At 46.3% G+C, this 25,359-nt stretch overlaps 1 protein-coding gene across 1 annotated transcript in view; it reads right to left on the reverse strand.

Annotated features, from left to right (window-relative positions):
- SLC7A9 (solute carrier family 7 member 9) overlaps positions 1-25,359 on the reverse strand; it is a 61,450-nt gene that overhangs the window by 18,143 nt on the left and 17,948 nt on the right. The window contains exons 3-10 of the mRNA XM_088451130.1: positions 17,980-18,127; positions 15,765-16,007; positions 15,188-15,313; positions 12,986-13,085; positions 9,107-9,151; positions 7,120-7,243; positions 1,642-1,745; positions 1,225-1,321 (exon numbers count right to left, since the gene is read on the reverse strand). Coding sequence (XP_088307256.1) covers positions 1,225-1,321; positions 1,642-1,745; positions 7,120-7,243; positions 9,107-9,151; positions 12,986-13,085; positions 15,188-15,313; positions 15,765-16,007; positions 17,980-18,127 — 987 coding nt within the window. The remainder of the gene's footprint in view (positions 1-1,224; positions 1,322-1,641; positions 1,746-7,119; positions 7,244-9,106; positions 9,152-12,985; positions 13,086-15,187; positions 15,314-15,764; positions 16,008-17,979; positions 18,128-25,359) is intronic.

Consider the following 25,359-nt stretch of genomic DNA (forward strand, 5'->3'; position numbering starts at 1 on the left):
TTCTCAGTACTGGTTATTATTATTATGTATGTATATACATCTGCACAGTACTGCTTCTCTTATTGTATGCTGAGTGTAATTCTCAGTACTGGTTATTATTATTATTATGTATGTATATATATCTGCACAGTACTGCTTCTCTTGTTGTATCCTGAGTGTAATTCTCAATACCGGTTATTATTATTATGTATGTATATAAATCTGCACAGTACTGCTTCTCTTGTTGTATCCTCAGTGTAATTCTCTGTACCGGTTATTATTATTATGTATGTATATACACCTGCACAGTACTGCTTCTCTTGTTGTATCCTGAGTGTAATTCTCTGTACCGGTTATTATTATTATGTATGTATATACACCTGCACAGTACTGCTTCTCTTATTGTATCCTGAGTGTAATTCTCAGTACCGGTTATTATTATTATTATGTATATACACCTGCACAGTACTGCTTCTCTTGTTGTATGCTGAGTGTAATTCTCAGTACCGGTTATTATTATTATGTATGTATATACATCTGCACAGTACTGCTTCTCTTGTTGTATGCTGAGTGTAATTCTCAGTACCGGTTATTATTATTATGTATGTATATACATCTACACAGTACTGCTTCTCTTGTTGTATGCTGAGTGTAATTCTCAGTACCGGTTATTATTATTATGTATGTATATACATCTGCACAGTACTGCTTCTCTTGTTGTATCCTGAGTGTAATTCTCAGTATCGGTTGTTATTATTATTATGTATAGACACCTACACAGTACTTATCTTTTTTTTGCATGTAAAGTGTAATTCTCAGTATTATTATGTAGACCACATAGTAGCACTTCTCTTATTTTGTATGCTGAGTGCAATTCCCAGTACCTGTTGTTATTATGCATATATAGACTTGTGCATATATTACTTTACATGCTCAGTCTAATTCTCAGCATCAGTTACTATGTACTGTATGTATAAACAGTTGCACAGTACCACTTCTATCTCTTTGTATGCTGGGTGTAATTCTCAGTATGTTCTCTTATTATCTGCGGACAGCTACATGCTAGATCTGCGCCTATTGCTGCATTGTTGGCATCAATTATTCGTCGAACGCTTCATTTTCTATATTGTATTATATCCGGCTTTGTGCACCAGGGCTGCCTATTAGCCCCGACCTGCCATAGCCTTACGCATTTCTCGGGACGTCTGAATGCCTGAGACATTATGTATTACCAGGGTAACGTACATAGGACACAATGGCCGGCAGTGGGGTCAGGCGCTTGACGCTGATATAAGACAGAAACTTCAGCATGTGACCTTCGCGCCCGGCCACGTACGTCAGCCTGTAGGGAGAGAACAACAATATTTCATTACGTTTTAAATAACCTTTAATTACAGTCATTATTTTGCTTTGTAGTTTGGTGTGAAACATCCGTACAGAACACAGGAGATATCCTTATAGGACAGGAGGAACAGCGTTTTGATACATCGTCCAAATGCCATGAGACACTCATACAAATAATTAATGGTTTCAATATAACTCAGGAGCGAATGGGAGAAAGACTTGGACCGTGCCTTGCCCTGATTGGCTACAGACTGAGTCTGGTTATCCCGAGATACAGTCCGAGCAGAGGCGCAGCGGACACTAGTGTAATAGACTAACCTGCCCGCTGTAAAACAAGTTCCATTTGCAGATCCAAGTGTAGAAAATGCCACAAACAGTGGAACCATCCAGGCAGCTGGGTACAGAACGCGGTCTCCAAAGGTCTGAAAGAAAGCAGACAAATGGACTTTATAGCAAAGTTTTATCTCTCTCCAAGGTATGATGCACATCTCTCCCTGAGTGTGGAAGTACTCTGTAGTCTGTACCCACCAGCTTACTTCTGGCCAAACCAAACAGGTTCCCAGAACAATCAGCGGTGAATTATAACTCACCGACCATGATGTATAGACACAAGTACATATATCGCCACTTTGCAGCCGTCCTCTCTCGCAGCCCACACATTATAGCCTCTCTGGGGGGTAGATTTACTAAAGTGCTGGTTTACAATACGTGGGGGTGTTGGCCATCAGAACCAATCAAATTCTAGCTATCATTTACTAAAAGTACCAGATAAATGATTGCCAGAATCTGATTGGTGGATACATTATGGGGCAACCTCTCTACTCTTGTAAACGCCCATTTTAGTAAATTTATTTTTATCAGCCCTTTCCCTGGTGTTAGGGACATATTTATAATGGGCGCAGGATGTGCGGGGTACAAGGGCCCCTGGGTCGAGCTGAGGGCCGGCACCGCACACCCTGCACCCATATTATACTTACCTCTCCGGAGTCCCACACCGGTGCCTGCACTGTAAAAAACGGCTGGAAAATGGCCGCCGCTGTCATTTTCCCGACGTTTGCACATGCGCAGTACAGGGAAAACGGCCGCTGAGACTCTGGTGACCAGAGTCTATGAGTGCGGCGCTGGCCGCGCACCGCTCAGTGCGCTGCCGGCTGCCGGACGGAGAGGAGGGGGGGGCCCGTGACGGAAGTTGCACACAGGCCCCCCTCCTCTCTAGAAACGCCCTGCCTGGTTTACAGGCGTGCGTCTGACCGCGCAAGGGCTGGAACGCCCATTTTGCATGTCTTTAGATACCACCATCCGTTGCGTCATTAAGGTTGCACCTCTGTGGGCACGCACCGCAGGACGCATGGGATGTGCAACTTTTTAACGACTTAGATGCATGTGCAGTTCAAAAACATCGCTCATTTGCGCACATTTTGGCACTGCCTGCACTAATAATCAGGCTCTATATAAGGTTATAGGAAAGGTGTACTGGAGTATTACAACCATGCCCGTCCCATAAAGAGAGAGCTTTAGACAGAGGAGAGAAATGTAACAGACAAGGTATAGAGAGGTATCTGGCTGTAAGCTGTCATTACTATTACAGCCACATTAAATATAGGGGTCTAGTTACTAAGCAGTGTTAGGAGACAGAGTGAAAAGTGATAAGGTACCAGCCAATCAGCTCCTAACTGCCATGTCACAGGCTGTGTTTGAAAAACGACAGTTGGGAGCTGATTGGCTGGCACCTTATCCCTTTTCACTCTGTCTGCTAACACTGCTTAGTAACTAATGCTATTCATAATGCTGGCCTACTGATTCTAGCATACAATTCAATGCTTATCGTACTTTTCCCCATGTCAGTTTATATCTATCAACTTTGAAACACTGTCCTTTATCTCAGCTCTCTTGCCTAGCCTCACATCCTCTGTCTGCTTACAATCTGCGTTATTTTTCACATTCTGCACACTTTAGAACCCCACTTTTATTTCTCCCTATAACAATCTTGTTAATCTGCATACATATTGATACACTGTTCTTTGATACGTCACTGTTTTCTTACTTGCATTCCTACAAATCTCTTGCACTCATATCTCATTTAAATTTCCAAATTTCTTTCCTCTTGTTTACTTATAAACACCATGACAAGGTTTTCGTCAACTCCCTCCTTCCCTCTGTCTCTACCTAATCCTCTGTTCTGCCCCCTGCTTCCACCTTTATCCTTTCCCCCTTATCTCTTCCACCTCCTCCTCCCCTTCTCCCCCCTCCTCTGTCTGCCTACTCTTCACTCCTCACCCATTACTCCACTTTCTTCCTGTTCTACCCCCCCTCTGTCCTACTACCCCACCACCAAACCCTCCTCCTACACTCCTCTCCCTGTCACTTCACCCCACTGCCATCCACATCTCCCTCCCTGCCCACCTCCTATTGGTTCCCTTTCCAGCTCAGGTGCCCGCACCATCACTAAACTCTATTCATATCGGTCCCCCAAATTAATCTCACCTCCACGTTACAGCAACCCGGACAATCTCATTCACATCTCCCCCACAAATGCTATCTCTCTATCCTGTGCCCTCTGGAACGCCAGGTCAGTCTGTAATAAACTGGTCCCCACCCATGACCTTTTTATCTCCAACTCTCTGAATCTCCTAGCCATCACTGAAACTTGGATCTCACCCTCTGACACCACTTCTCCTGCTGCTCTATCCTCTGGGGGCTTTGCCTTCTCCCACACCCCCCGGCCTGGGGGTCGCCATGGTGGTGGAGTTGGGGTCCTTCTATCCACCAGTTACTCATACCAGCTAATACCCTCTGAACCATCCCTTACATTCCCCACATTTGAGGTTCATGCTATACGACTCTTCCAACCAGTAAACCTCAGAGTAGCTGTCATTTACCGTCCCCCTGGCTCTCCCTCCAAATTCCTTGACAACTTCGCTTCCTGGCTCCCTCACTTTCTCTCCTCAGATCTTCCCTCCATTATCCTAGGTGATTTTAATATTCCTATTGACATTCCCACAGAATCCTCTGCAGCTAAACTCCTTACCCTCACCTCTTCATTTGGTCTCGCCCAATGGACCTCCTCACCCTCCCATGTGAGTGGGCACTCACTTGACCTGGTCTTTACGCACCGTTGTGATATTTCTGATTACTCCAATTGCCCATTCCCCCTCTCTGACCATCACCTTCTCTCTTTTAACCTATCCCTCTCTCCTTGCCCTCCTCTAACTCCTAAGGCTACCATTACTAAGCGTAATATTGAGGCTATTGACACTGTTGCTTTTTCCTCCCTGCTGGACTCTCTTCTCTCCCCTATCATTTCTCTCTCCTGTCCTGAACAAGCTACTTCCCTGTACAATTCCTCCCTTGCTTCTGCTCTTGATTCTGTTGCTCCAGCAATAACCACTCACCCTTGCAGATCCACACCACAACCCTGGCATTCCAAATGCACCAGATACCTACAAAAGTGTTCAAGAATTGCGGAGCGTCAGTGGAGAAAGTCACGCTCTAAGGCTGACTTCCTCCATTTCAAATTTATTCTCTCCTCCTACAGTGCTTCCCTGTCTCTCTCCAAACAAACATATTTCAAGAACCTCATCTCCTCCCAGTCCTCAAACCCCCGGCGTCTCTTTGCCACTTTCAACTCCCTACTCTGCCCTTCCCCTCCTCGCCTTCCCTCCTCGCTCTCTGCCCTCGACTTTGCCACCTACTTTACATCTAAAATTGACTCCATACGTGAGGACATCATATCCCATCAGACCCTTAGCACTCCTCTCCCTCCTTGCCCTTACCACCCCTCCCCTTCTGTCTCACCAACTCTGACATCCTTCTCCCCTGCTTCTGGAGAGGAAGTCTTGGCCCTCATCCGGTCCTCCCCTCCTTCCACCTCCCCTCTTGACCCTATCCCTTCCCGTCTCCTCTCCCACTTGTCTCCTTCTGCCTGTTCCCATCTGGCTCACCTCCTTAATCTTTCCCTATCATCTGGCACTGTCCCTTCTGCATTCAAACATGCTCTTGTCTCCCCCATTCTTAAAAAACCTACCCTTGATCCTAACATACTTTCAAACTATCGACCCATCTCTCTTCTCCCTTTTGCTTCCAAACTCCTTGAGCGTATTGTCTACAACCGCCTTACCACCTTTCTTTCCTCCCACTCCCTCCTTGACTCATTTCAATCTGGCTTCCGATCTCTCCACTCCACGGAAACTGCCCTCACGAAAGTCAGCAACGACCTCCTTGCTGCCAAATCCAAGGGTCACTACTCTCTGCTCATTCTCCTTGACCTCTCTGCTGCATTTGACACTGTAGACCACCCTCTCCTCCTGCAAATCCTTTACTCTCTCGGTTTACGTGAAACTGCCCTCTCCTGGCTTTCCTCCTACCTCTCTGATCGTTCCTTCGCTGTGTCCTCTCATGACTCCTCTTCCCCTCCACTTCCACTAAAGGTAGGAGTTCCCCAAGGTTCTGTTCTTGGACCTCTCCTTTTCTCCCTATATACATCCTCTTTAGGTGAACTCATTAACTCCTTTGACCTCCAATATCATCTCTATGCAGATGATACTCAAATTTACCTTTCCACCCCTGAGCTCACCCCTGAGCTCCTTACCCGTATCTCCAACTGTCTCTCTGCTGTCTCTTCGTGGATGTCCCAGCGCTTTCTTAAACTTAACATGTCTAAGACTGAGCTGATCATCTTCCCACCCTCTTCCACTACATCACTTTCCACAATTTCGTTATCTATTGATGGCACAACTATCTCCTCTAGCCCCAAAGTGCGCTGTCTTGGAGTTATCCTAGACTCCTCCCTCTCCTTTAAACCGCACATTCAGCACATCTCGCAGTCCTGCCGTTTTCACCTAAAAAATATCTCCAGGATTAGACCCTTCCTCACCCAGGATGCCACTAAAACCCTCATCCACTCACTGGTCATATCCAGATTGGACTACTGTAACCTTCTCCTAGCTGGCCTCCCAGTCTCTCACCTCTCTCCACTACAATCTGTTCTCAATGCTGCTGCTCGACTCATCTTCCTCTCCAGACGTTCTATATCTGCTTCCCCTCTCCTTCAAGCCCTACACTGGCTCCCCTTCCCCTTCAGATGCCAATTCAAGGTTCTTACATTCACCTACAAAGCCCTCACCAAATCCTCTCCCGCATACATTTCTGACCTTCTCTCCCTTCACACTCCCACCCGCCCACTTCGCTCAACTAATGCATGCCGCCTCTCTTGCCAACTGATTACTTCCTCCCACTCCCGCATCCGAGATTTTGCCCGTGCTGCTCCCTACCTTTGGAATGCTCTCCCTCTCCCTATCAGACTCTCCACCTCTCTACAAATCTTCAAACGGGCTCTCAAGACCCACTACTTCATCAAGGCCTTCCAGCACTCCTCCTAACCCACCTCATGCTCTTTCCTTCCTATCTTCCCCTTCTGTGTCACGCCTGTCTGTCTGCCCCTCCCCTTAGAATGTAAGCTCTCATGAGCAGGGACCTCTTCCCTCATGTGCTTCTCTTTACATTTTCTTCTACTCTCTACTCCCCATTAGGGCACCTAACACGGGACCGCCAACTCCCGGCAGCTTATTGTGAGTGCTTTAATCACTATTTCAGCAATGTATATAAGTTGTGTCCCTGTCCTGCACTGTAATGTACTGTAAGTTACTTGTTTCTTGTTCACTTATTAGTTCTATGTACTATGTAAGGCGCTGCGGAACACTTGTGGCGCCATATAAATAAAGGATAATAATAATAATAATAACTAGACCCCATAATCATTGTAATTTCTGCAAAGCCTTTAATAGGCAAGATACATACCACAGCAACTGCCGGAGACTGCAGGAGCTCTGTAGGGGTCATCACGGTGAAATAAGCAATATTAATAAGAAGATAACAGGCCATGACCAAAGGGATCCCAAGTATGATGGCAAAAGGAAGATTTCTATGGCAAAAGAAAAACATTTTGCATTCAAATCTGAGTGTCTAATACCAGAAGAGGCCACTAGGTGGCAGCACATTCACACATCAATTCACACATTCAATCTACAGCTCTCTGTTAACCCTGAATTTGCTGTTGGTGCTCACATTTCACCAACCAGATGAAGGGAACAGGTGCAAAATTTTTTTTTTTATCTTGCTCCTTATACATTAACCTTTTGATTAATGTTAAATAATTTCCTAGAAGGCTATGGGAACTTTTCATCATCACTTAATTTCTACAAATTCAGGTGAAAAGTAACATTTTCACCTGCTTATGTAGAAATTAAGTGTTCGAGCTGGAGAGGCCTCGGCATCTTAGGCAAGACCTATTGCTATATAACAGTTTGAAGGAGGTATTCACCTTACAGACCACGGAATAAACTTCATCAACCACATAACTTAATTGTTGAACAAGTTAATTCAGATTCATAATAATCAGAGATTATTATTTGCTATTTATTGCCTGTGACCATTTATGTTGTGATCTTTCATACAGTAATTAAACTTTTTTCTTACAGTTGATAAGTTTGTTATATATAAATATATATTTTTATTGCTAATAATATAGTTATTAAAATTATTGCGCTCCTGTTGTTGATAAAAACATTATTTATTAAATGTTTCATTTTATTTATAGAAAAGGAACTAGCCATTTATTTTAGCCTGATCCACTAAAAAGCAACATGTGGCCTGTCTATCATCATTCGGTGAAACATCATGCTTTATAAATACAGAACTGTACAGCTGGTCCTGGTATTTGAAGATACATTTTATTACAGTCTCGGTCTGGACCGTATTTTGAGTCAGGAACAAACATAATTTCTGGGTTATAAAGTGGCATCTGGATAAACCATCCTGGGGTGTTAAATGCAATTTTTGGGGGTGATCCAGGGAAAATATAGCACGCAATGTGAAGCTTTAGTCAAACGATGCAAATTAGTGTTGAGCTAGGATGCGACCCTCGACCCCCCCAATTATAAATTTATCCCCACATTTTAAATTTGCCCCTTTGCACCGCGATATGGTTCTCCCAAGCGCTGAGGCTGAGACTCCTAGCTTGCCTGGTTACTGTGAATGAGCCCTCATATGTTAAAGATACTGGGATTTTTTTTTTACAAACCTCCGCACTAAGGGGCCGAATTCATACCCGCTCGCTAGATGCATTCGCACGCAGCCAAAGTATGCAAATCCCGCGATCGCACGGCAAGGCATTAGCACGCCCACTATGTCTTGGTGTGCGATCGCGATGTGTATTTAGATGCCCACCAGCCTGACTTAAGACGCCCACTTTCCCTTAGTAACAAACGTCGTCTCCAGGAAGTGTATGCAACAATCGGTAACATTGAGTAACATCGGACCCGTACACAGCACTTGTGGCTGACCATACCCTACCGCAAGCACTGCGAGTGCCGCTGTGTGTAAATCAGCCATGTGATTATTTATGAAACGGCGTTAAGAAGCTCAGACACGCCTGCATTCGCGCCACCACACCCCCGTTACCATCGACCACCCCGTCACCACCCACAAACGGCTCGGCCTGTCACTCATTCTAGCGATGTGGCCATGCATTGCGAGCGAACGCTTAGCTCGCGCACGCGCACTGCGTCTTATATGCATGCGTACATTGCAAACATCGGCAGGCTACGTGCGAACGCAGCCTAGCGAACGGTTCTGAATCAGGCCCTAACTTCCCACACTCCACAGTGACAGATGAGGAGTTAAAAGCGCAACACATACTTCTCCAAAATCAATATTTAAATATCTGCTCCACTTCTATACACTCATTGTAATAAATCAAATCACATTGACTGTGTCTACTTCTTACCTGTATGGATTCTTCAGCTCTTCTGTAATATAATTGAGCTGGTTCCTAGGGGGAGTGAAATAATTCAGGTGTCAGATTAATCCCATTGAGACCATATTACAGGACCGATGCAAAGGATCTGTCCCTAAGCCGAGTGACAGCGCTAGCTGGAGGCAGCTCCATAATCACATTCACACGGAATAAAGATCATTTATTACAATGCTAAGAGAGTAACACATACAGGAGGGGATGTTAATACTGCAGGTAATACTGTTATACTGGGCAGTAGCCATGGGGGGAAAAAACAACAAAGCAATGAAAAAACATTGCACAAAAAAAATACACACATTAGCCCCCACAGGAAAAAATACACACATTAGCCCCCACAGGAAAAAATACACACATTAGCCCCCACAGGAAAAAATACACACATTAGCTCCCAGAGGAAAAAATACACACATTAGCCCCCACAGGAAAAAATACACACATTAGCCCCCACAGGATAAAATACACACATTAGCCCCCACAGGATAAAATACACACATTAGCCCCCACAGGATAAAATACACACATTAGCCCCCACAGGAAAAAATACACACATTAGCCCCCACAGGAAAAAATACACACATTAGCCCCCATAGGAAAAAATACACACATTAGCCCCCACAAGGAAAAAATACACACATTAGCCCCCACAGGAAAAAAAACACACATTAGCCCCCACAGGAAAATATACACACATTAGCCCCCATAGGAAAAAATACACACATTAGCCCCCACAGGAAAAAAAACACACATTAGCCCCCACAGGAAAATATACACACATTAGCCCCCATAGGAAAAAACACACACATTGGCCTCTACAGAAAACAATAAAACACATAGGGGGGACCACTACTGGGGGCACTGTATAAGGGGCACTATTGGGGGCACTGTATAAGGGTGCACTACTGGGGGCACTGTATAAGGATGCACTGCATAAGGGGCACTACTGGGGGCACTGTATAAGAGTGCACTACTGGGGGCACTGTATAAGGATGCACTACTGGGGGGCACTGTATAAGGGGCACTACTGGGGGCACTGTATAAGGATGCACTACTGGGGGGCACTGTATAAGGATGCACTACTGGGGGCACTGTATAAGGGGCACTACTGGGGGCACTGTATAAGGATGCACTACTGGGGGGCACTGTATGAGAGGCACTGTATAAGAATGCACTACTGGGGGCACTGTATAAGGGGCACTACTGGGGGCACTGTATAAGGGGCACTACTGGGGGCACTGTATAAGGGGCACTACTGGGGGCACTGGGGGCACTGTATAAGGATGCACTGCATAAGGGGCACTACTGGGGGCACTGTATAAGAGTGCACTACTGGGGGCACTGTATAAGGATGCACTACTGGGGGGCACTGTATAAGGGGCACTACTGGGGGCACTGTATAAGGATGCACTACTGGGGGGCACTGTATAAGGATGCACTACTGGGGGCACTGTATAAGGGGCACTACTGGGGGCACTGTATAAGGATGCACTACTGGGGGGCACTGTATGAGAGGCACTGTATAAGAATGCACTACTGGGGGCACTGTATAAGGGGCACTACTGGGGGCACTGTATAAGGGGCACTACTGGGGGCACTGTATAAGGGGCACTACTGGGGGCACTGCATAAGGATGCACTACTTGGATACTACTACATGGGGCACTGCTACTGGGGACATTGCAGAAGGGGCACTACTACAGTGGGCATTGCAATAGGGGCACTACTACTGGGGGCATTAAGGTACATATGGAATGGAAAGGAAAGGAATGTTCCCTGAGTGACAAGAAATGGTGTGTGTCATGATGACATGCCACCATTTTCAGTGGGCACGCCCCTTGTGGTAATGGCCATGCCCACTTTTATGGAGTGCGCGCACATAGGGGTGGGGGGCTCCATTTTTCATTTTGCCCTGAGCTCCAAATAGCCCAGTTACTACACTGATGTCCCTGGGGGGGGAGGGGGGGGGGGTTACTATGTCTAGGGGGCCGGGTGTAGTGTGGAGTGTGGATACATGACCAAAAGAGCAGATTGGGGTCCTTAGGAGGTTTGTCCACCACTGACTGCATAGCTGATTACCATATATTACATACAATAAAATGTAACCATAGTAACCACATTTCCTCGAAGGTCTGATCACCTTGGAGTTTATACAGTTCAATGCAGTAAAGATCCTGAAATTTAGGACAAAGAGCCTGATTCACTACCGATCTCAAACTGCGATGGCAATAGCGATTACGCACACAGTCTCACTGCGAAGATATGCTAATCCATTGCGATCGCTATGCTGTCGCACCACAACATAAGGACGCCCACTGTACCTTACTCACCTCTGTAATGTTTAGCAAGACTGCAAAACCATCGGTAACACCAAGTATCTTCGCAGCCTCACGCACACTTGCACAAACTCTGACCTTACTCAGGAATTGCTAACCTCATCGCACGCTATGAGTCATCAAGCTGCGTAAGGCATCGCTGTGGCTAATTTATGCACGCCCCCTGTAACGGCATATAAACGCACCGGCACACCTGCGTATCGCCGCGACCCCCCCCCCCCCCACCTGGGTCTCCATAGGCCACAGCTGGACGCGCTGCTGAGCCTCCGAGAAGAGCTCAGCTCTGCCCGGCCCCAGATCTACTGACCGCTGCACACTAGTGTGGAGTTGCAAACCATGTAATCGCAAGGGTTGCGTGCCCCATGCGATTGCACGGCTCGCCCGCCCCTAGAAACGGCCCTGCCCTGGCACCTATGGTAGTTACGTCCATGAGCTTATACCTATTACTTTATAGAATGTACTTGATAAATCGAAGCTGATTGGTTGCTATGGGCAACTACTCCACTGGCTCATTTCTCCACCATTCCCACTGCTTGATACATCAACCCCAGTGTTCTGGGCATTTGTAAGCAGTAGAAATACACGTCACAGAGCTCCAATGTGTGACCACCATAACGGGTACATCATTTATTATCGACGTCGTGCACCAGATTCAACTGCAGAACAAGCTGTTTGTATGCGATGATCCTCGCACATCTACGGAGAAGGGAGCGTTGGTGTCCTGACAGCAAATTATTTCATCATGTGACACACGGTACGCCATCACTCTTCAAATATAAGTTATAATTTACCTAAGCCACATCACTGCTCCAAATATAAGTCACAGCATCGCTGGTCAGAATATGACTCATATATATTAGTCATTTGTGTATAACAATTAACTTCTGGAGGAAACCCCGACTCTAAAACATAGGAAAAATGGCAACAAACCGAAATCCCACTGATATGCGCAGCCACACCCACTTCCAGCCAGCCACGCCCCTGACCTGCAGGCCACACCCATAAATAGTATATAGGAGGCATAATCCCCCATCCACTAACACGGTAATTTTTCCTCTGCGCCGTGTCTGAGCCCAGCCTCCAGAATATAATGATTATTGTGTTTAGTGTTTGGATGTATCAGTTCTTTACCTTTGCTTTGCTTTTTATTCTCTTTTTTTTTTTTCTCTTTTTTTTTAAGGATATGTTATTATTACAGTGGTTCTCAAACTTGGTCCTCAGGACCCCACACAGGTGACATTTTCCAGGTCACCCAGCAGGTGTACAGGAGTACTCATTACTTACTGACACATTTTAGAAGATTCACAGGTGGAGCTAATTATTTCACTTGTGATTCTGTGAGGAAATCTGGAAAACATGCACTGTTTGGGGTCCTGAGGACCGAGTTTGAGAACCTGTGTGTTATTAGCACGGAAGTGAGGATCTCAATGCAGTTAGCGTTTTGCAGCTTTTATTAAAAGGACTATTGAGGGAAGATGGGTTATAGCACAAATGTATAACTATAGGGTAGGCTTTCTTACCATCCGTCATATGCCCACAGACCATTGTATAGCGCCAGGCTAATGCCACCAGCTGTGATGCTAGAGCCTTCAAAACTGTTTGAAAAGTTCTGTGTGTTTCCTGAAGAAAAGACAAAATTACCGGCATCAGTAACATTGTACTATACTCTGTGTTCCACTACATCCTTCCCGGTCACTCTACTTCCCTCTCAGTTACTGTGCACTCTACATCCCTCTCACTTACTGTGCACTCTACATCCCTCTCACTAACTGTGCACTCTACATCCCTCTCACTTACTGTGCACTCTACATCCCCTCAGTTCCTCTACATCCTTCTCCAAGCTCTCTGCTTCCCTCTCTGTTACTATGTGCACTTTAAATCCCTCTCACTTAGTGTGCACTCTACTTCCCCCTCTGTTACTGTGCACTCTACTACCCCCTCTGTTACTGTGCACTCTACTACCCCCTCTGTTATTGTGCACTCTACTACCCCCTCTGTTACTGTGCACTCTACTTCCCCCTCTGTCACTGTGCACTCTACTTCACCCTCTGTTACTGTGCACTCTACTACCCCCTCTGTTACTGTGCACTCTACATCCCTCTCTCTCCAGTCCTCCACTTGCTTCATGGTCACTCTACTTCCCCTCTGTTACTGTGCACTCTACCTCCCCCTCTATTAGTGTGCACTCTACATCCCTCTCTCTTCGTTCCTCCACTTGCTTCCCGGGCACTCTACTTCCCCCTCTGCTACTGTGCAGTCTACAACCCTCTCTCTCCATTCTTCCACTTGCTTCCTGGTCACTCTACTTCTCTCTCAGTTACTGTGCACTCTACATCCCTCTCACTAACTGTGCACTCTACATCCCTCTCACTTACTGTGCACTCTACATCCCTCTCACTCACTGTGCACTCTACATCCCCTCATTTCCTCTACATCCTTCTCCAAGCTCTCTGCTTCCCTCTCTGTTACTATGTGCACTTTAAATCCCTCTCACTTACTGTGCACCCTACATCCATCCCAGCAGGGGTGTCTTTAGAGAGGAGGGGGCCCGTGCATTCCCCTCTCTAGGCCCACTCCTCCTCTCCCGGCGGGCGGCAGCCAACTGACGTGGCTGGCCGGCCACCGAAGCATTAGGAGACTCTGGGCACTAGAGTGTGCCCAGAGTCTATAGCGCATGCGCAAAACGCTGGAAAAATAGCTGCGGTGGCCATTTTTCCGGCTTTTTGTACAGCGCTGACACCCGGCACAGGACCTCGGAGAGGCAAGTTTTAAATAATATGAGTGCAGGGTGTGCAGTGCGGGCCCGCCTTGGACCCGGGGGGACCCATGTGCACCGCACACCCATCACCCATTATAGATACGCCCCTGCTTCCCAGTCACTCTACATCCCTCTCTGTTACTGAGCACTCTACATCCCTCTCACTGTGCACTCTATATCCCTCTCACTTACTGTGCACTCTACATCCCACTGTTGCTGTGCACTCTATATCCCACTGTCACTATGCACTCTACATCCCACTCTGTCACTGTGCACTCTACATCCCACTCTGTTACTGTGCACCCTACATCCCACTATCACTGTGCACTTTACATCCCACTCTGTCACTATGCACTCTACATTCCACTCTGTCACTGTGCACTCTACATCCCATTCTGTCACTGTGCACTCTACATCCCATTCTGTCACTGTGCACTCTACATCCCATTCTGTCACTGTGCACTCTACATCCCATTCTGTCACTGTGCACTCTACATCCCACTCTGTTACTGTGCACTCTACATCCCACTCTGTTACTGTGCACTCTACAGCCCACTCTGTTACTGTGCACTCTACAGCCCACTCCTACTCTACTCTCTACATCAATTTCTGGTGTTGTAATTCCTATGCATGTGCTATCCTGTATCTCCATAAATTGCTTCGGAGATATGGCGCCAGCATCATATCACCAGTGATTTCTTCAGAAATATTGTGCCGGTCCTATATTTCTGAAGAAATCGACAGCAATGTGGTGCCAGGTGAGATTGGTTTTACCCCAGAGTCCGCACCTGGTGTGGGGTAACATAAGAGCAGATCAGAGTAACACTCACCGAGCTCCCCTCATGATTCTTCCCCCTGTTACCATGCACTATACTCCTCTTACTGTAAATTACCTCAATTGATGCTTCTTTCTCTGTTACTCTCCGTCCCTCTTATATAACACATGGTGTAATATGACACATACCTTGTATCAGCAGGACGATGCCACTAACGATGATGATGACTACGATGATCATCTTGGCCACAGTGAAGAAATTCTGCACGTAACTGGCCAGTTTCACACTCATACTGTTCACTACTGTGATGGTCACTGCAGGACAAAGCACAACATGCCGTGTAGGTATCAGTCTAACCAGAAGGACAGCAGCATTATGTCCCTAATATACTGCTAATTGTTCCTTTACCAACTACTGACCTAGCGTCATTTATCATCCCAATGTTAACGAACAACAACAAATTCACTGATATTTTCCTGGTGATGTTTTTGAGGCGATAAAAGGGTACAGATATCAAAAATAAACTGTGGTTTAGAGTGGATATTTATAGCCCATGGAATCAGTCCGAAAGAGTAACCCGCACATGGCGGGAGCGGCCATTTTGCAGCAATATTCATGGGACTAGTTATTATGCCCACAAAATGGCCACCACAGTGTGTATAAGACTGACAGAGTTTAATAAGGTATATCCACAGGGGTCCATCTCCCAATGCCACCCTCTCACCCCTCAAAAACCTCGACCTCAGTAAAAGATGGCATACGTACAGATGGCGGCAGCTGCCAGACATTTGATGACCACTGACGGGGGCTCACAGCCAGGGTAAAATGGCGCTGATGCATACTCAGCAAAGCTGAGACATATGATTGCAAAAGACGAGGGTTTCATCACAATGACACTGGCCCAGGAAAATAGGAATGCTGGGATTGGACCAAAGGCCTCCATGAGGTACGGATATTCTCCTCCAGACTTTGTTATCATTGTGCCAAGTTCCGCAAAGCACAGGGCACCTGGGAATACACAACGCTAAACTTTATTTTATTTTCATTTCACCCATGACGTAATTCTTCACTGATGCATTCATATAAAGAGTTATATGGGGAAGAATGCATAGTAGTGATATTAGGGCCTGATGCAGGTTGGATCGCAATGCTGCGTTCGCACGCAACCGGCCGCTGCGAGAATATGCTAATGACTGCATTCGCACTGCCGTCGCAGCACAAGATGCAGACGCCCAGCGCTACATAATGCCGCCCCCTCACCCTCTTCTCACATCCGTACTAATGTGTAAGTATGCAAAATCATCGGTAACATCGGAGCTGCGCACACACTTGTGGTCGACATGACCCTGCCGCAGAAGTTGCCAAACTATCTGCACGCAGTGAGTACTCCGGCTGCGTATGGGTTCGCTGTGAACAATTTATACACCCCCCCGCAATGGTGTTTGAACGCACAGACACGCCTGCGTTTGCACGACCACCCCCCCCCCCCCGTCACCACCCACAAACGGCACTTCCTGACAATCACTAAGTGATGGGGCTGCGTACTGGCTGCGATCGCATTCCTGATTGCACCGCCTGGTTCGTGCACGCGCGCTGCGTCTTGTACGCATGCGCAGAATGTAAACATCGGCCGGCTGCGTGCGAACGCAGCATTGCGATCCAACCTGAATCGTGTCCTTAGTTCCTATAGTAGTTCCTATAGTAGTGATATTAGTTTAAACTTTAAACTCCTCAACTTCGCCTACAAAGCTCTTTCATGCTCCTCTCCCTCCTACATCTCCCTCCACACAACCTCCAGCCCCCTCTGGTCAGTCAGTGACCGCCCACCCCCCCACTGATTACCCCAACCTATGGAATACTCTCCCACACACTATCACTCTCCCCATACATCCAAAGTGTTCCCTAGGTGCACTTACAGTATTCCTCCCAGCCTAAGGAATCTCTTCCCTCCTACATCCACATTCTCTGGTATCATCATCACCCCTATACCCTAACTGCTTTCCCTTTCCTAATAGATGGCAAACTCTCACGAGCAGGGCCCTCCTATCTCTTGATTCATCTCCTCCCTTAGGTCCATTATGTCAGCCAATTAGTATATGCTATTATGACTTTACTATACATTTGTATATTTGTTATTCTGTTAATTCGTTTAAACTGTTTTTGTATTGTTGCTGTGTACGGTGCTGAGGAAATATGCTGCGCCTCTTAAATAAATATGAAAAAATTAAAATAATATTAGGAGTACCTTTGACAGCACAATATCCTCACTGCTGGGGGCCCTGCTCCTTCCACTATATAACTCATAGTCTGTGGCTTCCTGCTGTCTCCATTTCTCTCCTCACATCATGTCACTGCCCCTGTCACATGCAGCCCTGTCCTCACTAACATATCACACATCACCTGATATACTCTGTGCTGCTGGGACCCTGCTCCTCCCACTATATAACTCATGGTCTGAGGCTTCCTGCTGCCTCCAGTTCTCTCCTCACATCATGTCACTGCCCCTGTCACATGCAGCCCTGTCCTCACTAACACATCACTCATCTCCTGATATACTCTGTGCTGCTGGGTTACCCTGCTCCTCCCACTATATAACTCTCAGTCTGTGGCTTCCTGCTGCCTCCATTCCCCTCCTCACATCATGTCACTGCCCCTGTCACATGCAGCCCTGCCCTCACTAACACATCACTCATCTCCTGATATACTCTGTGCTGCTGGGGACCCTGCTCCTCCCACTATATAACTCTCAGTCTGTGGCTTCCTGCTGCCTCCATTCCCCTCCTCACATCATGTCACTGCCCCTGTCACATGCAGCCCTGTCCTCACTAACTCATCACTCATCTCCTGATATACTCTGTGCTGCTTCCCCTCCTCCCATCATGTCACTGCCCTTGTCACATGCAGCCCTGTACTCACTGATATATCACTCAACAGTTTTTATAGCCAATTATAAATGATGCTTAGAGCTATTTTCATTTACCTAAAATACTAATCACTCCACACACCGCCCAGATAATTAAGCACGGTCCCACGGCGCCTGTGTTTCTGAGGACTGATTTAGGAGATATAAAGATCCCGGATCCAATAATCGTTCCAACAATAAGACTGATCCCGCTGAGCAGGCCGACCTGTAGACAATCAGGAGGAAATCCAATTTATTGTTCACTGCATTACACAACAGGATCCTAAGGAAGAACGAGCAGTATCATGTACTAAGCGATATAGCAGCTACCGTTACTGTAAGTGATACAGTCTGCACACTTAGCACATGATGCACAATTGCTCCTACTATTTCAATTATGTCTTTATATCATCAGGCAAAGTGGTTTATTCTCTATGGTGTATATTTGCTATACAAAGCTGTGGTTAACATGGCATCCAATGTACACAACAAAGTTATGCCACACGTCAGGGCAGCCGCGATAAACAGCTCCGCCTAATGGTTTAAAAACAAGACTGAAAAGCACAGGACAAAGGCCCTGATTCAGACCCACTAGCAACTTAGTATTTGAGGTAAACCCCGGAAAATGGGTGTTTTCAGGGATTTTACCTCAAATACACTTTGATAAACACATACATACATACATACGTACGTACATACATACATACATACATACATACATCTATCCTCCGTGCAACACACAACGCGTGAGCGCAGAGTGACTCGGTAGCGCAGAGGATCTTTTCGTGTGAATTTTTCCCTTTAAATGCGTCTTATTTGCACAGCGATGTGAATAGGACTCGTAAGCAGCTTCTGCTGATTAAAATGATCTGCGGCCTGCCTATGGACCTGATTCAGAGTCAGACCCATTCGCTAGATGCGGCCGCTCGCTCCCAGCATATGCAAATTCAGCTAAGTGACGTTAAGGCAGGCGATCGGACGACAAGGCATAAGCACGCCCACTATCATACCTCCCAACTGTCCCGCATTCCCACGGTGGGAGGGAAGTTGGGGAAAGCATACACCGCTGCTCTGCTATGCAGAGCAGCGTGTATGCAGAGAGGGAATAGATGCTGTGCGCACAGCATCTATTAACAGTACGGGAGAAAGCCCGGGGGCAGCCCAGCATCTCGGAGATTCTGGGCACGCCCCTTAGTGATGGAAACGGGGCATGTCGCTAGGCCACGCCCCTTTTGGGATAGGCCATGCCCCCTTTTCGGGAGCGCGCCGAAAATGTCCTGATCAGCCTTCCCCAAATGTTGGGAGGTATGCTCTATGTCTTGGCGAGCGATCACTTTGTGTTTATAGACGCCCACCAGCCTGTCTTTAGCCCCTCACTAGCGTACGTCATCTCCAGGAAGTATATACAACTATCGGTTCATCGGGAACCATCGTATCAGACCGCAGCGCTTGTGGTTGACTGTACCCTACCGCAAGCACTGCGAGCAGTTCTGTGTAAAAATCAACCAGGTGACTTGTACTATGACTAGGGTTGCCATCAGGGGGGTACTGCCGGGCCTAGAGTCCCGGGCCCGGAGAGAACTGAAGGAGAGGGGGGCCCGGACACAGCGGTGCTGTGCTGGCAGCCACTTATACTTCAATTGAGAAATACAGGGCCGGCGGCGGTATGTAAATTATGGTGCCAGCCGCGAGCTGGCCGGAGCTCGCGGGACGGCAGCCTATCAGAAGCGGCTGCTCCTGATTGGCTGCCGGTCCGCGAGCTGTGATTGGCTCGCAGCAGGCGCCATATTTGAAATGCCGTCACTGATGTAACACTGCTGCCAGATCCACGCGGGCTCTCTCTCGGTGCTGATCCTGGTTGGCTGGCTGCGCTGGTACACTAGCCCTGCGCTCCCCCCCAGTTCAGCCAGCCGTCTCTTCCCTGTCCCCCCCCCCCCTTTTCAGCCATTCTTCCCTGCCCAGTGCTTTCCCCCTTAGTCCAGCTAACCTTCCCTGTCTCCCTCCTAGTCCTTTCAGCCTTCCCTGTCCAGCCTGCCAGTCTTTTCTACACTGTGCTTCCCCCACTAGTCCAGCCAGCCTTCTATGTCCCCCTCCTAGTCCTGCCAGTCCTCTCTGGCATGATATGTGGATCCTGGATCTGACTTTTTCAATGTATTATGTGGTTCTGATATATATATATAGTACAGATGGCGGCACTCCACGACTGGTTATAATGTAAGCAAAGTTTAATCCGACGACCGTTTTGGGCACATGCCCGTCATCAGGGATATAAAACATTACAGACTTCCCATACATATATACCATAGGTGATTTACCTTAATCAGCTGATTGTCCACAGCCGGTCCACGACGCTGCAAACATCCAGGTACATGCACCCATGCTGCGTCGTCGTCGCCGGATCTGACTTTTTCAATGTATTATGTGGTTCTGGGTTATATCTATATATATATATACTGTGTGTGTGTATATATATATATATATATATATATATATATATATATATATAAATAAATTTAAAATAAAATCAGGAATCAATGCTGCTTTTACAGCATTTCTTTTACTGTTTTTTTTAAACAAATTGGTGTATCAACCCCTGGTGTAGCTTCACCCACCTCTGCCACGCCCACCCCCACCCCTACCCGGTGGGGGCCCTGTCTATTTTGTCAGTCCCGGGCCCCATCATTTCTGATGGCAGCCCTGACTATGACGCTGCCTGTTATTTATGCATGCCTCTGAAACGGCGTTGAACACTCGGGCACGCCTGCGTTCGCACCTCCACTCCCCCGTTACTACTTCCCTGCCTGTTACCACCCACAAATGGCCTCTCCTGTCACTCATTCCACTGGGCTGTCTTTGCTGGGCGAGCGAGCGCTACCCGATCGCTCAAACTAGTTCGCGCACTGCGATGCATACGCATGCGCAAATGCATAACATAGGCCGCGTACGAGCGAGCAGCCGCTTGCAAACGGGTCTGAATCAGGCACTATATTCAGTGTGCAACTGTGGGTGTATCTGCCTGCGAAATGCTAAACTACAGCGGCTGTGACCGGGGGTCACCGAATTACAACTTGCCTCCGGGCGTCTGGGGTGAACTTACGACCCGGCTCTCCGCGGTTTAGTACATCTACCTCTTTGTTGCAAGACTTTGCATCTCACAGAAAATGAGACAATTTCACCTGCCCATTTACTGTATACTTGCTGGCTAATTACAGAATCCTTTTACTGGTACTTACCAGCAATTTGTGTAACATATTACGCACCATAAAATATGAACCGAATTACCTTAGAGGTATTTCTCACCCCGAGAATCATATAGGATGGAGATAACTGCAGATTGAACGTCTAAGAATGTACGGCCTTGAATCTTGCAGTTGCTGTACAAAGGCCGTTTCTCAGCTCCATAATATTGTTCCACTGAGTGTTACAGAATGTTAATTCTCTATATGCTAACCCAATCACAGGTAATACACAGGACCTCATTCAGAGCCGGACACTATTTGCGGACGCTCGTTCTGAATAAGGGGCCGGATATTTCAATTGAGCGCTCGCTCTTTGCGGTCTGTTGACACCTCTATGTCTGAGCGAGCGTCCGAAACATGCGCTCGCTATTTTGTAAAGACGCCCCTTGGCCGCTCGCATCATACGTCATCTCCGCTATTTATTACATTAATCGAGGACATCGAAAGGCGTATGAACTGCTCGCAGTGCTTGTGGTAGGATTTTCCTACCGCAATCACTGCGAGCAGTTCAGGCTAAAAGACAACCAAGTGACGTGGTCGATGACGCTGCTTTGTTAATTACGCACACCCATTAAACGCCCGTTTTGACCATTTAGCACACCTGCGTTCGGATCTCCACTCCCCGTTTTCAAACACCTTCCCGTTACCACCCACAAACGCCTCATCCTGTCACTCAAATTAGCAGGCACTCGCTGTTTTACGAGCGCATGATTTTTGACCGCAATGACTGGTTGGCGCATGCGCATTATGAGTCCCATTCGCATGCGCAGATGTGCGAAAATCGCTCGGAGCGAACGAGCGGCCACTTACGAGCGGCTCTGAATCAGGCCCACAGTCAGGCTGCTGGAATCCGCAATGTGACCACGCTCTATTCCTTGGTGGCCTGACAGTCACATATCAGTGTTCAGCCCATATTCCAGCAGATTAATAGTTTATTACTTGACAAAGGCACTCTCTGAGGCTCATATACAAATGCTGCACAGTTTTGGGCCTGGGGTGCAGATGGGGTTTTGACATGCACCTAATTTAGCACAAATGGCTTCCCAGGTCGCGATAGTGGTGGGTGCACAGTGGGAGAACCTGGGCTGTTCTCGCTGGAAGGAGCTGGGTGTATTATTTCCCGTCCCCCATATTGAACCCACTGAAAAGATAGACTTTTGTTTTTCAAGAGCAAACGCTTAAATTAGATCCACGGGGAAAGGATTGTGGTGTCACATTTTTTGGGGGTGTTGCCAGTTTAGAGGGGGTGCTGCGGATCCCTTTTCTGATCTCAAAGGTACTTAATTTTGGCACATAATGAGAGTGTCCTGAGATTGGGCCCCAAATACCACTTTCTAGCTGCCTGGATTACAGGAAAGCACAATTCTAACACGTAATAAAGACCGACATTATGTCTTTTAAACCATGAATGAGGCTACACGGAGCAGTATTTTATGAACCTAAAGTGACAGGAGGCCGGTTATGATGAGACATCAAACTTGCCAACTATCCCGGAATGACCAGGAGACTCCCGAGAAAGTGGGTGATCTCCTAAACTCCTGAGAGGGTCTGCCAATCTTCCGGAAAGGAGAAGTGTTGGATGGAACCACTACGTAAAAACAGGGCCGTAACTAGGGTGGTGCGACCTGTGCCATGCCATGGCACAGGGCACCGCAGGGCATGGGGCGCTGTTCAGGCCTGTCAATATTCCTGTTTATTATCATTCTCACTTGTAGCTTCCTCTTCTTTTATCTCCAGCATCTCCTGGCCTCCCCTATCTCTTCCCTGGCCCCATGAGGCCATGGCCTATTTTCAAGTGCACTATCTTATGTCCCTATTTAAAAAATGGGGGGGCGCCATTGCTCTCTCTGGCACAGGGCACCAAAAAGTCTAGTTAAAGCACTGGGGAGAAAATTTTTTAATGACTCATCTGTGTGCTGGAAAGCGAAGGCCATATTCTTGTAGCATACCTGTTTATCAGGAGGAGGGTACTACAAGAAAATGTCTGCCGCTCTCCAGCAACCAGATGTAGTCATTACTTATACTTCTTCCCATAGTAAGGGAGACAGATAAACTGGGGAGAGAAGATGACTGAGAGGAGGTGGTGAGAGAGGAGCTATGGTTGGGTGGAGGTCAGGGAGACAGGTCCATGGGTGGCATTAGTCACACCCATGGGTGGAGCTATACATGACCATTGGGAGGAACAGGGCATGTCTCCTTTGGGACACCCCCCCCTGTCTAGGAATTATGGTGCATACACACGGTCAGATTTAGCAGGACGATATATAAACGACAACGATATAGGTTTTCGTTAGATCGTTTATACCGTCCATTTTCTAGCCCCTGCCAACCCCCAAACGACGGACAATGCGCAGGCACGGATGGTCGATAACGATAATGACCATCGCCCGTGCATGCAGTCCAACCTGGTCGATATCGACCAGGTTACTATAGGGACCCGCGATCAACGCGATTGTTTAGTCGTTTGGGGGTTGGTGCTGTGCTGGATGTTCGATAACGATCATTACACAAATAAGTCCGACGGTGTGTTATATTACACAAATAAGTCCTACGGTGTGTTATATTACACAAATAAGTCCTATGGTGTGTTATAGTAGACAAATAAGTCCTATGGTGTGTGTGTGTTATATTACACAAATTAGCCCTACAGTGTGTGTGTTATATTACACAAATAAGTCCTACGGTTTGTGTGTGTTATATTATACAAATACATCCTACAGTGTGTTATATTACACAAATAAGTCCTACAGTGTGTGTGTTGTATTAACAAAAAAAGTCCGACGGTGTGTTATATTACACAAATAAGTCCTACGGTGTGTTATATTACACAAATAAGTCCTATGGTGTGTTATAGTAGACAAATAAGTCCTATGGTGTGTGTGTGTTATATTACACAAATTAGCCCTACAGTGTGTGTGTTATATTACACAAATAAGTCCTACGGTTTGTGTGTGTTATATTATACAAATACATCCTACAGTGTGTTATATTACACAAATAAGTCCTACAGTGTGTGTGTTGTATTAACAAAAAAAGTCCTACGGTGTGTGTTATATTACACAAATAAGTCCTCTGGTGTGTGCTGTATTACACAAATAAGTCCTACGTGTGTTATATTACACAAATAAGTCCTACGGTGTGTGTTATATTACACAAATAAGTCCAACGGTGTGTGTTATATTACACAAATAAGTCCTACGGTGTGTGTTATATTACACAAATAACTCCTATGGTGTGTGTTATATTACACAAATAAGTCCTACGGTGTGTTATATTACACAAATAAGTCCTACGGTGTAAGTCCTACGGTGTGTGTTATATTACACAAATAAGTCCTACGGTGTGTTATATTACACAAATAAGTCCTACGGTGTAAGTCCTACGGTGTGTAATATTACACAAATAAGTCCTACAGTGTGTGTTATATTACACAAATAAGTCATACGGTGTGTGTTATATTACACAAATAACTCCTATGGTGTGTGTTATATTACACAAATAAGTCCTACGGTGTGTTATATTACACAAATAAGTCCTACGGTGTAAGTCCTACGGTGTGTGTTATATTGCACAAATAAGTCCTACGGTGTGTTATATTACACAAATAAGTCCTCTGGTGTGTGTTATATTACACAAATAAGTCCTACGGTGTGTGTTATATTACACAAATAAGTCCTACGGTGTGTTTTATTACACAAATAAGTCCTACGGTGTGTTATATTACACAAATAAGTCCTACTACGGTGTGTGTGTTATATAACACAAATAAGTCCTACTACGGTGTGTGTGTTATATTACACAAATAAGTCCTACGGTGTGTGTTATATTACACAAATAAGTTCTACGGTGTGTGTTATATTACACAAATAAGTCCTATGGTGTGTGTTATATTACACAAATAAGTCCTACAGTGTGTGTTATATTGCACAAATAAGTGCTACGGTGTGTTATATTACACAAATAAGTCCTACGGTGTGTTATATTATACAAATAAGTCCTACGGTGTGTGTTATATTACACAAATAAGTCCTACTACGGTGTGTGTGTTATATAACACAAATAAGTCCTACTACGGTGTGTGTGTTATATTACACAAATAAGTCCTACGGCGTGTGTTATATTACACAAATAAGTCCTACGGTGTGTGTTATATTACACAAATAAGTCCTACGGTGTGTGTTATATTACACAAATAAGTCCTACAGTGTGTGTTATATTA

This window comes from Taudactylus pleione, unplaced genomic scaffold (genome assembly GCF_031769625.1).
Source record: "Taudactylus pleione unplaced genomic scaffold, aTauple2 ptg000537l, whole genome shotgun sequence".
Taxonomy (NCBI): domain Eukaryota; kingdom Metazoa; phylum Chordata; class Amphibia; order Anura; family Myobatrachidae; genus Taudactylus; species Taudactylus pleione.